Source organism: Myodes glareolus, chromosome 4 (genome assembly GCF_982192425.1).
Source record: "Myodes glareolus chromosome 4, mMyoGla1.1, whole genome shotgun sequence".
Lineage (NCBI taxonomy): Eukaryota > Metazoa > Chordata > Mammalia > Rodentia > Cricetidae > Myodes > Myodes glareolus.
In genome coordinates this window covers 101,926,237-101,941,117 of record NC_142029.1, presented here as the reverse complement: position 1 = coordinate 101,941,117, position 14,881 = coordinate 101,926,237, and the positions used below count along the sequence as shown (strand labels likewise).

Here is a 14,881-nt window from a genome sequence, read left to right as displayed (position 1 = left end):
CTCCCCCACTTCTTTTTGCCATCATTCTCAGTTTGAATTTCCCACCTAACACTGTGCCTAGCTACAAGCCTGTCAACTTTTTATTAACCAATGGGAGTAATACATATTCACATAATACAGAAGGATTATTCCACAGAATTTCCCCCTTTATCTAATTACAAAGGAAGGTTTTAATTTTATCATAGTAAGATTATATACAACAAAAACATTTATTAGGAATTATGATTACAATATCCAGTCCATTTGTATTTGACAAAGTTAGAGAAAAGATTCAGTTATCTATTCTGTCTTGGTGAGTCTGAAGTTTCACATTTCACATCAATATGTCTTATAGCTTAACTAAGAAAACCTATAACTATAACTATCTAGTCTTCAACTCTATCAAAGACCCCAGAAGAGCAAAATATTATCTAACAACAAGGACATTTTGCTTCCTGGACAGTTACCCAAAGTTCCTCTGTAACATTGGGCCATTTAACTCTGACAGACTTTCCTCTAAAGCCTAGAATTTTGAAGAACTGTCCTACCATGTCTTACCATGCTAACCATGTCTTAGCATAATTTTGGCAGCTGCCTTTTTGTGTCCTACTGGTTCAGTTTGGACAGTAACTGTCAACAATGAAGGCAAGGCAATAGCAGTTTCTTTACCCACATGGCTAGTTTTTGGTATAAACAAAATAAACTCCATATGAAGCTTTTTCAATGCCCATCATTTTTTCTGAAGTAAATTTGTACTGCCAAGAGCAGACACATCTCACTGTCATAAAAAGCTGTGTGTTATTAATGTATTTTAAATGGCATATTATGTAGGTCTTTGAAATGTTTTCATTTATTTTATTAAAGAATCAAACATTATTTATTTACCTGGAATGAATCAATAGCCTCTCATTTCCTGTGGAAATAAAAGTGTAACCTCTCCTCCAAAGAAACATATCTTTTTGCCTTAAATTTTGAAGTCAAGACATATTTAAAATAAGTAAGTTGGTTCAGTTTAGTAGCTTTTATAATCAAATGTCTCATAGCAGTTATCACTTGCTCATTAACAATCAAAAAATCTAAAGACAGCACAATAACATACAGGATCCAGACTCTGTGTATTTCCCATCTTTACGTGACTTATTATATTTATTTTATTGCTCTATTCCTTTTTTAAGGACTTTACTTATTTTAAAACTGTATTCTTAATCTAAGATTGTATCTATTTTTTTCTTCTCTCTCCCAAGCCTACACACATTTTCAAACACACTGTGACTCATTTCGAGGCTCTTTTTTGCCCGAATCTGTCCTACTATGTATCTCTGTCCTTTTTCTGACCATATGAGCCTTTAAGTGGGGAGATGCTTATCTGTGCTGAAGCCTGCATGAAAGATTGTGGGAACCTGCCATGTGATAGTGGAAGCTCAAGCCCACAGGCTATGGCCAGGGGGTGCATCTCTGCACTGCTCTCCACATGGGAGACATAAACTAGAAAGCTGAAAAAGGACTGCTTATTGTGAACGTAATTCTTGCCTGTATATATTTGTATATACTTATTGTATACAGTTTTACTATGTTAGTTAAAGCCTTTGCTTTCTGTTTAAACAAAAGGGATAAATTTTGTATGATATTTAGATTATTCTCTGACAGATAAAGCTTGCTCATATTCAGAGGACAGAGTTAGCCACTAGCTGACCATAGAGGTTTGGAGGACTGTAGACAGAGAGGAGACAGGAAGTAGTAAGGTGGGCTGAGAGAGGAGCCCTTTCAGACGGCAGAATGGTAGAGATAGAAAGTGACTGGCTGCTGCTCCCTGCTTCTCTGATCTTTCAGATTCTGACCCTGACATAAAGATTAATTAGATTAATGCTTCAGGCCTGTCATCTGTGGTCTTTGAGAACTTGTAGCACATCCATCCAAGCCCTTCTTGCTTTCAAAGTTTCCCTTGAAATTTTATTCCTTCTTTGTTGATGTTTCCAGTGACCTTCCTTTGTTCTGTGCATTCAGGGTTTTTATTATGTAGCACAGAGAATTTCTTTCCTGTTCTGTCTGGTTGATGCTCTCTATGATTTTCGTATCTTAATATGCATTTTCACCTTTAGATTTCAGATTTTTTTCTCATGATTTTGTTAATTTTTTCTGTACCCTTAATGTGGGTTTTTTCTCCTATATCTATTATTCATAGGGTTGTTCTTTCATGGGGTGTTGTAAGGTGGACACTTGCACATTTTCCAGCTGTTCAGACACCAAAAACAACCACACAGAAACTGTATTAATTAAATCACCACTTGGTTGATTACTTAAGCATATTGCTAGCTAGCTCTTATATCTAGAATTAACCCATCTCCATTATTTTATATTTTACCATGGGGCTCGTGGCCTACCAGCAAGATTTCAGCTTGTCTGTCTCTGGCGGTAGCTCCATGGCTTCTTCCTGACTCCATCCTTCTTTCTCCCAGCATTCAGTTTAGTTTTCCCCACCTATCTACCCTATCAAGTCATACTAGTTTCTTTATTAACAAATGGTATTCACAGCATACAGAGAGGACTCCCACATTAATGGTGTTTTCTCAGTGTTCTGTTCCATTTCTCTCTCTCTCTCTCTCTCTCTCTCTCTCTCTCTCTCTCTCTTTAGGATTTTAACACTTTCTTTAATGTCTACTCCCCTTTTTCTTTGAGACCTGATGATCTCTCCTCTGCTCAATTGTTTCTGTTGACAAGACAGTCCTATGAGCTGTTCATTTGACGTCCTGAGTTTTTCATTTCAGGTTTTATTTCGTTTTGACTTTTTTCAGCGAGTCTTTCTCTTTATTAAATTCCATTTTCACATTTGGAATTGTTTTTATGCTTCTATCCAAGCACTTGTGTTCTCACGGCCCTCCTCCAGTCACTTGTTCTTATCTTCTCTAGTTCCTTCAACATATAACGGCTGTTTCAAAATCACTGTTCTGTGCACAAGCTGAGTTTCTTTTCTCATTACAATGGTGCTGATTTTTGGAGGAAATACATTTTTTTTATTACTGTTTTTGATTTTGCAATGGAACCTAGGCATCTGGAGCTAGGTCATTGGTAGTGTGTCTTGATCTGCCTATTTTTGTCTGTGTTGAATGGTATTACTCTCATCTTGTTGAGTTGTGCACAAGCTGAATGGTGCTTAGTGTTCAGTCTTGGGGTCTCTCTATGTTGGTGTGCAAATCGGGTATCAGACTGGATCTCAGCTCAGCTGGGGATAGGCACAATTTCTAAGCCTAGGGTCCTTTTGCAGCCTGAGATAATTGTGTTCATCAATCTTCAGAAGTTTGCTGACGGATTTCCAGGTTCTAAAGGTGGTCCATTTAGTTTTTGGTTGTTGCTGCCTGTTGTGTGATCCTCAGTTCCCAGGGAGAAGGGGGTTAGGAGATGAAGATGAGGAGGCAACAGCACAGACTATCCAATTTAGAGGCTCTTTATTGTAAATGGTTGGGGGGGTGTTATGGAATTAGGGAAATTAAGATGCCACAGGAGCACCTCTGATTGGCTTATTCTTCTTCTGGCAATTGGATTTGGCATGTTGTGATTGGCTTGGGGTGTGCATCATTACTTACTGTGCTTTTGGTCCACTGATAGGTTATTTTGGCCAATTTTTCTTATTCATTGTGACTTTGCTTTTTTTTCTGTCCTGCCTCATTGGGTCAGATGTCATGTGCCAAGCAAAGCCGTGTGTGAGGAGACTGGGTGGAGATCAGATTGGGAATCTATCTGGATCTCAGGGTCAGGATCTACATGATGCCTGTGCTGACCAGAATGGTGGATTGGGTATCCAATAGGCCAGCAGGCAGGGGACCATTTTTCATATTTCTAAATAGCAACTGTAAAAGGTAAATTTATAATAAAACTGTAGCAATGTGCTTTATAATACATGCAAAATGAAAATACCTAAACAGTAACAGAGCATTTGTGAGTGACTTGGCTATAGCAGCCTGCTCATTATAGAAAAATGTATACAGTATTATATGAAAGTAAACCATGAAAAATTAAAGCTATACTGTATAAATCTTCAGTTAATATCAGACAACATAGAGTTGATAAGATAATAGCAGATCTTAAAATGAAATGAAAAGGTCAGTCATCACAGGGAGCAATAGAAGAGAGGAAAGGCACAAAAATACAAAAAAATGGTAGATCTTAATACAACTGCATCAATTATAGCACTGCGTGTAATTGGCTAATGCCCTAGGAAAGCCCAGACTCATTAATGTCCCATCTTAATGAGTTTATCCTCTGGCATTCTCATTAATTGAAGGCACTACCATCTACCAGTGGTACCCATGGAAGGAATATTAAAAACTTTAATGATCATGTATTAAATCCTTACTTCAGCACATAAAGTTTATCTAAGTATACACCCTTCTCCACATCCCCACTTTTCCTTACAAACATGAGACCAATGATCTGTTTCTCAGATTTCTACACAGTTCTCCAACTAGTCCAATGTTAGTTTTTTGTAGCTGAGCTACAAAACTGACCCTTCCCCCAATTTAGAAATAAATCTGTCTATAGCACATTTCCAGATACAATGTAGAACATCTCCTCTGTTTAAAAGAGAGATGGCTCGCTTTCCTCTTGCCACTTCCTAACTCCTGTTCTCAGCTTCAGACCCCGCAAACTGCTGTCACCATACAGAGACCCCATGTCATTCCTCACTTCTACCCCTTTGTCAATCCTTCCTCACCCAGAGCCACCACCCACCACGACCTTTCTGCCTGCCTGACCTTTCCCATTCTTTGGGTTTGGCCAGACAGGGGCATCACCCTTTACTTCCCCCTCCTCTACCCATAGCTTTGCTTCACTTTAGAAGCCACATTCACACTTACAAGATGTCCTTAAAGAAGCAAAAATGCCGAGCGCACTTTGCTGTGGTTTCCTGCATCTCACTGTTTCCAGTATCTTTTATGTAATGAATCATAGGAAACAGGGCAATCCATGCACACTATTAGGCCGTTAAAGGTCTACTCTTTGTTCCCAAGGTCCTACTCATTATCTCTTAGGAGCTTTTTATTTGCAGTATACTCAATTACTGAGGTAACTAAATAGCTCTTACTGATCAGAGCTAGCTTCATTTGCTTAATAGCAACTAGCAAACGCTATAGCACTGCCCCATGGCTACTGCACTACCAGAAATAGGTTTATTTAAGATTAATCTCCAGGGGAGAAACACATTTTACCAGAATACACTATAATTGTTCATATAGCCACTTAGATCTACAGAATCACCAGTATTGTTCCTATTATTTTTCAATTAGGGAAAAAGTAAACCAACAGAGAATATCCAAAGAAGTTCATCATCATTTCCACTCATTTAGCACACCCATTATTCCGACAAGAAGCTTCTTTTCAGTCCTGTTTGATCAGTCACAGCCCACAATTCTCAGGCTCTTCAAAAGCCTGCCCTGATCAGCAACAACTGATCTCATAGAGGTGTCTCATGGGGATACGGTTCAATGGGCAAAACCACATGCTGAAAATGCATGAGGACCTGAATTGGCACCACTAGGATCCTTGTGAACTGTGAGATAGGGTTATACAACCCCACTGTGAGGAATGGAGACAGGAGGATTCTTGCAGCAGGTTGGCTAGCTATTCTAGCTGGGGGAAAAATGGCACGGTTAGTTCATTCAGTTAGAAAACTTTCTCAAGGAAATAAAATGGAGGGTGGTTAAGATGGACAGCTGGTAGCCTCGTCTGGCTTCTGTGGGCACATGCATCTGCACACACGTACACTTCACCACACATTCACATACCACACACACATGCACGCGCGCGCGCGCACACACACACACACACACACACACACACACGAAGGCAAGAAAGAAGGGAGGAGGGAGGGATGAGGGAGAGAGGAAGAGGGTAGAGAGAGAGGAAGGGAAGGGAGAAAAAAAGGAAGGGAAGAAAGGAAAAAAATGGAAATAGAGAAGGAAAGAAAAAACAATGTCTCTTATAGTTCTGAATTGCCACAGGGTTTATTGCCTCCCAGATTGTAACATTCTTCTAGTAGTACCTGATTTCTTGTCTTTGATACTTTTTATTGTTGTTGCCTACAGAGTAACAATATGGCAGACAGAGAGACGGGCATAAGACTTGGAGGGTCCCAGTTGTGCCACTGGGAGTGAAGCTACTGAGACCTTCTTCCTCTACCTCTTTGTTCTAAGACCTTTGGGGGTTTCCTATAAGAGACACAATGCCAGAAAGAGGACTCGAATCACATGCGATGCACTTCAAAGGGTAGCATCCTGTCTTCTCAGGGCCCTCTCGTTAATCTGTGCTTCATAGGTGGCTTCAGACATCCTTTTCAGGACTCTTCGAGAACAGCAGCTTCTCGGCTGTGAGGTGCATGATTCGAACTGAGTTCTGTGTTCACGAGCCCCATCATGTGCCCCGTGTGCTATGAGGCCAGTTCACTAGTCACATACCATGGTGTGCAGGTTGCCACACACTTAAGAAATCTGAACGCCCCAGTAGGTAGTGTGTGGTGCTGACCACCTCAGGGTCAGAGACTGTATGCACTGTCCCTAGAAGGCTAGATACGGAGTGATTGCTTGCTCTCAAGAAATAGTTTCTCTTTAAAAAAAAATGAAAATACTTTAAGATTCCATCTTCCCCATCAGAAAGTCTACAATCAAGAAAACAAACAAAATAGTAAAATAATAATAATAACAATAATAAAATGGGAAGCAAAAATAAAATGAAGAAGAAATGCTGTATCTGGGCAAAGCTTTTCCCAAAAATCACGAGTCACTGAACAAAAACCTCTGTCACAGTGGTGGGGTGCCTCCTTCTGAGTTTTTGGAAAGGAAAGCCCCGGAGGCCCCCAAAACAATACAAAGCTCTTGCCATTACTTTAAAAATTATTTATTTGTGTGTTTAAGTATTTTGTCTGCAAGTATATGTACCATATTTGTGCATGGTGCCCACAAGAGTTCATAGGAGGAACTGTCCCCTTGAACTGGATTTCAGACACCTATGAGCCAGCCTACCCATAAGTGCTTGGAACCAAGACTGGGTCCTCCTCAAGAGAAGCAAGTACTCCTAAAAACTGAGCCATTTCTCCATTTCCTGACCATTATTTTTGATTCCCCACCAGAAGTAGATGACAAGACCTATTGTTGAAGACACCACATACTGTGTGATACAGAGAAGACAACCTGAAAATGAGCCATGATTGTCCTCCTTCCCAGAAGTCTCAGATGGTGCTATCCAGGTCTCTGGGCATAGAAATGCTATCGGTTGCATTACTCAGTGTTAATTCTATGAGATCTGAGACCAATCTGTCCTTTAAGAAGTGCACACTTGTGCAGTACTGGCCCTACAGTTATGGGAATAACAAATTGCTCTCTGGTTGGATTTGATGTATGGAAACCTGGTTAGTAACCTATCATAGGGGAGACAATGGGCTCTGGGAGGAACTGAATAATGCTGTTTAGCTAGAATGACACAATGTCAAACTGAATAATTATGTTTGTACCCATAGATGAGCCTTACTGTTAGCCTTAATGAGAAAATCCTCTTTCCAGTGAACACTGGTAAACACAAACATTCATGACTGCACAGATGCTGCGTATAAGTGCTGAAGGAGTATATAAACAGACATTTATACCATCCTCTCTAAGGATCATGGAACACTGCAGAGAGGGGCTAAAAAGAGTAAAACTAGAAAGAAGGAGAAGGGCTGGAAAGCTGCAGCTTCTGGGCAAGACAAGCCATTCCGATGATAACCTCACAGCAACCATGGATGTCTTGTAAGACATGTTACTTACATGTTACTGTGTAGTAAGAAGAATGAGTCGACTGGCAGTCAGGCAGGGATGGAGGAGGAGCTCAAGCACCTGCTCCTCACTGCTGAACTATTTAAAAATTTTAAATACAAGGAGAGAAGAAGTCGTTACCTCAGTTGTATACCCACTGAAGTCCCAGACCAAATCCAATAGATGGTTTCAATCCAATTGTCACACAGATCCTGGTTAAATGGGTCACAGAATAAAACCAAAAGTCATGAAACTGGAATGGAAGGAAGATGAGAGAAAGTGGGGAGAGGGATGCATAGGGGTTAAAGTACATTATACACGTGTATAAAATAGACAAATAACAAAATTACAACAAAGAAGGAAAGAAGAAAGGAAGGAAGGAAGGAAGGAAGAAAGGGAGGAAGGAAGGAAGGAAGGAAGGAAGGAAGGAAGGAAGGAAGGAAGGAAGGAAAGAAAGAAAAAAGGAAGGAAAAAACAATAAATGTTTCCAAGATTCAAGGATAAGGGACCCTTTTAGTGGCGAGGGGAATGTACAGTCCTTTAATCCTAGCACTCATGAGGAAAAACAAGTAGATCTCTGTGAGTTCTTCGTCATAGGTCAGACTGGTCTACAGAGCAAGTTACAGGACAGCCAAGGTGACACAGAGAGAACCTGTCTCAAGAAATCAAGAGTGTGTGTGTGGGGGGGGCTCTTATACATGTCTGGTAGAAATATAAATTAGTTCCACTACTATGGAAATCAATGTGGAGGCAGGGGTTCCACAAAAAATAAATAAATGTGATAATTGGCTTTAAAGTCAACTTGCCACAGCCTAGAACCACCTAGCAGGAGAGTCTAGGAAGAGGAATTGTCAGGTCAGGTGGGCCTGTAAGCACACCTATGGAGAACTGTAGGGGATTGTTAAGTGGGGCGGGAAGAAGGCTCATCCTAAGTGTAGGTGGATCCTTTTGATGAGCTAGGCTCTGGATAAGAGTGGAGAAAGCCAGATGAGCAGAAGCTGCAAGGAAGCTGTCCTGTGTTCACTCTCTCTTCCCCTGACTGTGCATATGAATAGACAAGCTGCATGAATTTCTGCCTTGATTGCAACTAAAAGATAATTGAACCTGGAATTGAAGGCAACTTAATCCTTTCTCCACTAAGTTATTCTTTTTTAGGATATTTTATCACAGCAGAAATGAACATAGAACACTAAAACAAACCATAATATAACCCCCTTTGTCAGTCCTGAGTATATACATAAAGGAATCAAACTCAGCATACAGAAGAGATATGTGGACATTATTGTGATTCTGTGCACAAAGCCCACTTATGCCAATAGCCTAGGTGTTTATCGGGAGAGAAATGGGTTTCTCAGTGTGGTGCATATATACATTATATTTACCAGTATAAGTTTACTTATAAAAAAACAAAATATCACTTATGGGAATATATATGGATCCAGAAATATTCCTGTTAAGTAAAATAAGCCAGACCCAGAAAGACAAATACTATGTTTTCTCTCATGTGTGTTAAGTCTGTATTTGAAAGGGCATAAAAATGTAATGATGAGTTAAATAAGAAATTTTAAAATATGAATAAATTTCATAGAAAGATGGAACAAGAGTTGAAAACAGGTATGAATTTTTTATTATTTTATTACTTTAAAATTACCAATCCAAATTCCCACTCCCTCTTCTCCTCCCACTCCCACCCCACCGCCCTCCAATCCTAAAAGAAGGCAAGGCATCCCGCCCTGTGGAAAGTCCAAGGCCCTCCTTACTACTTCTAGGCTGAGCAAAGTATACATCCAAAGAGAATAGGATCCCAAAAGGCCAGTACATGCGGTACAAACAAATCCCAGTGCCACTGTCAGTGGCCCCTCAGTCTGCCCCAAGTGTCAACCACATTCAGAGGGACTAGTTTGATCCCATGCTCATTCACTCCCAGTCCAGTTGGACTTGGCGAGCTCCCATTAGTTCAGGCAGACTGTCTCAGAGGATGAACCCCTCATGGTCTTGACCTACTTGCTCATACTCTCACTCTTTCCACTCTTCAACTGGACCTTGGGAGCTCAGTCCAGTGCTCCAATGTGGGTCTCTGCCTCTGTTACCATCAGTTGTTGGACGAAGGTTCTATGGTGATAATTAAGATAATTTCAGTCTGACTACAGGGCACAGCCAGTTCAGGCACCCTCTCCGCTATTGCTTAGGGTCTTGGCTGGGGTCATCCTGTGGGTTCCTGGGAATTTTTCTAGAGCCAGGTTTCTTGCTAACTCCATAATGGCTCCCCCAATCAAGATATCTCTTCCCTTGCTCTCATGTCTGTCCTTCCTCCATCTTGACTATCCCATTTCCACAAGTTCCCCTCAACCCTCCCCTTCTCCCCTTCCTTCTACTCCCTGCCCCCATGCTCCCAATTTTGTCAGGGAATTTTGTCTGTTTCCAATTTTCAGGTAGGTCTATATATGTTTTTCTTTGGTTTCACCTTATTACTTAGTTTCTCTAGGTTCATGAACTATAGGCCCAATGTCCTTTATGGCTAGTTTCCACTTATGAGTGAGTATATACCATATTCATTTTGGGGGATCTGGATTACCTCACTCAGGATAGTGTTTTCCAATTCCATCCATTTGCATGAAAAATTCAAGATGTTATTATTATTACTATTATTATTATTATTATTATACCACTGAGTAGTACTCTAATGTGTAAATGTACCACACTTTCCTTATCTATTCTTCAGTTGAGGGGCATCTAGGTTGTTTCCAAGTTCTGACTATTACAAATAATTAACATAGTTGAACAAATGCTTTTGTAGTATGATTGAGCATCTTTTGGGTATATGCTCAAGACTGGTATTTCTGGATTATGAGGTAGGTTGATTCCCAATTTTCTGAAAAATCGCCATACTGACTACCAAAGTGGTTTTACAAGTTTGCATTTTTACCAGCAATGGATGAGTATTCCCCTTATTCCACATCCTCTCCAGCATAAGATATCGCTAGTGTTTTTTTTTTAATCTTAACCATTCTGACAGGTGTAAGATGATATCTCAGCATTTCCCTGACAGCTAAGGAAGTTGAACATGTCCTTAAGTATCTTTTGGCCATTTGAAATTCTTCTATTGAGAATTCTCTATTTAGTTCAGTACACCATTTTTAATTGGTTTATTTCGAATTTTAATGTCTAATTTCTTGAGTTCTTTACATATTTTGGAGATCAGTTCTTTGTCTGTGAAGATCTTTTCCCATTCATTAGGCTGCCTTTTTGTCTTACTGACTGTGTCCTTTGCTTTACAGATGCTTCTCAGTTTCAGGAGGTCCCATTTATTTATTGTTGCTCTTATTGTCTGTGCTACTGGGGTTATATTTAAAAAGTAGTCTCCTGTGCTCGTGCATTGAAGGCTACTTCCCACTTTCTCTTCTATCAGGTTCAGTGTGGTCAGATTTATGTTGAGGTCTTCAATACATTTGGACTTGAGTTTTGTGCATGGTGATAGATATAGATCTATTTTCATTCTTCTACAGGTTGACATCCAGTTATGCCAGCACCATTTGTTGAAGATGCTTTCTTTTTTCCCTTGCGCAATTTTAGCTTCTTTGTCAAAACTCAGTTGATCATAGGTTTGTGGATTCATATCTGGGTCTTCAATTCAATTCCATTGTTTAGGGGTCATTACCATCCCTGACACCAAGCTCTATTACAGAGCTACAGTAATCCAAACAACTTGATATTGGCATAAAAATAGGTATGGATATTATTACAATATGCAAGAATACGCAAGTTTGAAAGTGAAATGATGAGACCCATTATTTTAAACAACTAATATATTTTAATAAAAAGTAAACTAGGGTCTGGTATGTAGCTCAGTATTAGAGCACATTCTTAGCATTTGTGAGGACTTGAGTTTAAGTCTCAACATTTCAAGTATTTCATCACTCGTAGATGAAGAACTACTGATGCAGGAGGTCTCCAAGAAGTAAAATTGATGTTATAAAGGATTCATACATGAACTCATAAACCTATGATGCTATAAAGGATTTCTTCATAAACTTGCTATCCTAGTTGGGGTTCTTATTCCTATGAAGAGATACCATAACCGGAGCAACACTACTAAGTGAAAACATGTAATTGAGGGGGCTCACTTATGTTTTAGAGGTTCAGTCTATTATCATTATCTTGGGGAGCATGGCAGCAAGTATGGCAGCATGGAGGCAAATGTGGTCCTGGAACTGAGAGTCTTATACCATCTTGACTTAGAAACAACAGGGAGTCAACTAAAAGTAACACTGAGGGAAGTTTGAACAAGAGACCTCAAAGCCCACCCCCACGGTGACACACTTGCTTCAACAAGGCCACAGCTCTTATCAGTGCCACTCCTTTTGGGGTCATTTTCTTTCAAACCAGTCCACTTGCTTAGGAAATACGAAATGACACGAAGAGTTTAGCCTCAGGAATGTCACTTCCAGTGGCCATGGCAGACAGTAGTGTGCTAGCCAAGCTTGTTAGACACTGTAAGAAAGAATAGTGTATACAATAATTGAAGTGTGGTATTGCAAAGGAAATTTCTCCTAATGTTCATTCACCAAGATGGACTTCTAGGAGACAACCTTGACTTACTACTAGCCATTAGCTCCATCCTTAGATCAAAGAATATGCCTCTACCATCAACACATGGGGGCAGCTCAGGGTCACAGCCACCAGTAAGTCCTTGTCTCCCATTAAGTTCCCTCTGTTCCTATCAGACAAAGCATAATTCTGTCAGGTGAGCAAGATGAACCTGGGCAACAACCATCTGAAAAGAGCAATTCTGGTGCACTTATGGAATTATGGAAATATATTCGCTCTATAAATCTCCCATCTACCCAAGTGAGCAGACATGCAGTCTCAGTTTAGACTTTAGAAACAAGTAATCCGGAGCTGAAAGAGACTCAAGGATGACGGTGTGTTGAATGCAGGAGTCTAAACCTATATAAGCTAGCAGAACTCTCTGGTCCAGGCCAACTCCTGTGAGCACCGACCAGAGCTGGATGCAAGTTATATTATTAAAGAGATTTTCTTAACTAATCTCTAAGTGTGTAGAATGGTTTCTTACTAGGAAGGAAAATTAATTCTATAACACGATAGCAGTAAATGGCTGCTGAGAGAGAAAAACAAGTTTTCCCTAGGGAATCAGGCCCCTGATAAGTATCAAGTCTATACTATATTCAAACAACACTGAATGCATTCAGTAGGGTGTGTGTGTGTGCTCATAAAACAATAAGAATTAAGAAGAGAACATGAATTTGGCAGGTAGGAAATATGAGGGAAATTGGAAATGGGAACAGGAGGAAATTATGTAAATACAGTATTCATGTATGAAATTCTAAAAAAAATGAAGGTTAAATTTAAAAAAAAAGTATTCTATGAGATAAACGAAGATTCAAGCCTTGCAGTAGTCTGTCGTCACCCATGTTAGAGAAACAATGAGATTATGGTCCACTCTGTGCAGGACGGAGATGGATTTTGCACACGTTTGCCGTCTTCAGCTTTGTCTGCCGTTGAGCCCTCTCACAGCGTTAGTACAAAAGGCTCTCTCCTGGGACTATCGATTCCTCCTCGGTCACAGCTGAAATCCTGTCTAGGCGCAAACAAACTGTGATATTTAAAGACAAGAAGCTCCTGCTTCACTTTTCTTCTGTCGCCATCTGCCAAGCTAATAGCAAACAAAACCAACCCAGGAGTTTGTTTTCACTGCAGTGTATCCACAAATTTTGGAGAGACTGAAACATGTGTTTTTTGTTAGACTCCTTCACAGGACTGATCAACATCCTGACAGACATAATTTGGAGATTCACTGGAGACTTCATGGCCCCGGACCTGGTTTGCCGAGTCGTCCGCTATTTGCAGGTATGGACATCACCTCCCCAGTGTGATGAGCTACACTGAAGCCAACATCAGCTCTGGGATAGCCTGAAGGGAATAACTACTAAACCTGTGTACACGTGCAACCCGTCACTCCCTTCTTCCTAGGTGAAAGGACAAGAATTCTAGGAGAAATTCTAGAATTTCTAAAAATGGGTGTTTCATTGGCTACAAATAATGCATATGCAAAGCAACAGTTAAAATAATAAATACATCACTGAGTGAAGACGGTGGTAAGCAGTAACCCTTGCTACATGCTATAGCTAGATAAGACCCCAAAGTTCTGCCAATGCTAATTGTTTTATCCCTCGGACACTTCTAGAAAAATGTTAATAAATGACTACAAAGTAAATATTAACCACCTGATTACCACATAAACTCACTTTCTCAAATATCTGTTAGCATTTGAATACCTATAAATTATTATCCTTCTTCAAATATTTTATAACTGATACTTAATGTGTCTTATTCTTTGCTACAATCTACATTTAAATACATATTTACATTTAAAATACAAAATACATTGAAATACACATAAGGCCTGTTGATATGTTTTAATATAAACTAAATATATGGATAATATGCATATGTGATTTACAGTATAGCATAAGATGATTTGAATAGGCCTGGGAAGAAGGCTTTGTGGGTAAACGGCTTGCAATGCATGCGTGAGGAACTAACTGGGTTTGTATCCCCAACATCCCCATAAAAGCTGGGCAAGGTCATGTGTATCTGTAACCCCAGAAGTGGGGAGACAGTGACCAGCCAACCCCTGAAGTTAACTGGCACCAGCCAGTCCAGCCAATCAGTAAGCGGTGGGTTCAATTAGAGACCCTGTGCTTCTACTCTTACAATTAAATCCCATTATTCCATTTCTAGTGCAGTTCTTCAGGTCTAAATTATTTCAGATTTACAGAAGAATAACAGCGTATCTGGGAAACATTGCCGTCTTAGAGTCCACTTGTTAGGGGTTGTAGTATATCTGTATACTTCTTCAGAAGGAAGATTATGGTTTCATTCATTTTATTACTTTTGAGTCTTAGTAACATTTGTTTCTTTGTGGGAAAACAAATGAGAATAGCTGTGATGTTAATATTCTTTGTGCTCTATGACTTTAAAAGGAGTAGTTGAAGAGGGATGGTGTTTTATTAGACTGAATTTGGTATAAACCCTTTGGGCATGCCAGGGGTGCTGTCATCAATATGCAATACTTACGTGAAACATATCTTCTGCCTTCTTGT

At 39.8% G+C, this 14,881-nt stretch overlaps 1 protein-coding gene across 2 annotated transcripts in view; it reads left to right on the top strand.

The window, feature by feature from the left end:
• The window catches only part of Npsr1 (neuropeptide S receptor 1), a 192,138-nt gene that overhangs the window by 132,252 nt on the left and 45,005 nt on the right, over positions 1-14,881 (top strand). Inside the window, exon 3 of one of the 2 annotated variants that reach the window (XM_048446368.3) lies at positions 13,522-13,625. The exons of the other annotated variant lie outside the window; for it this stretch is intronic. Within the exon in view, the coding sequence (XP_048302325.1) occupies positions 13,522-13,625 (104 nt within the window). The remainder of the gene's footprint in view (positions 1-13,521; positions 13,626-14,881) is intronic. 2 annotated transcript variants of the gene reach the window in all.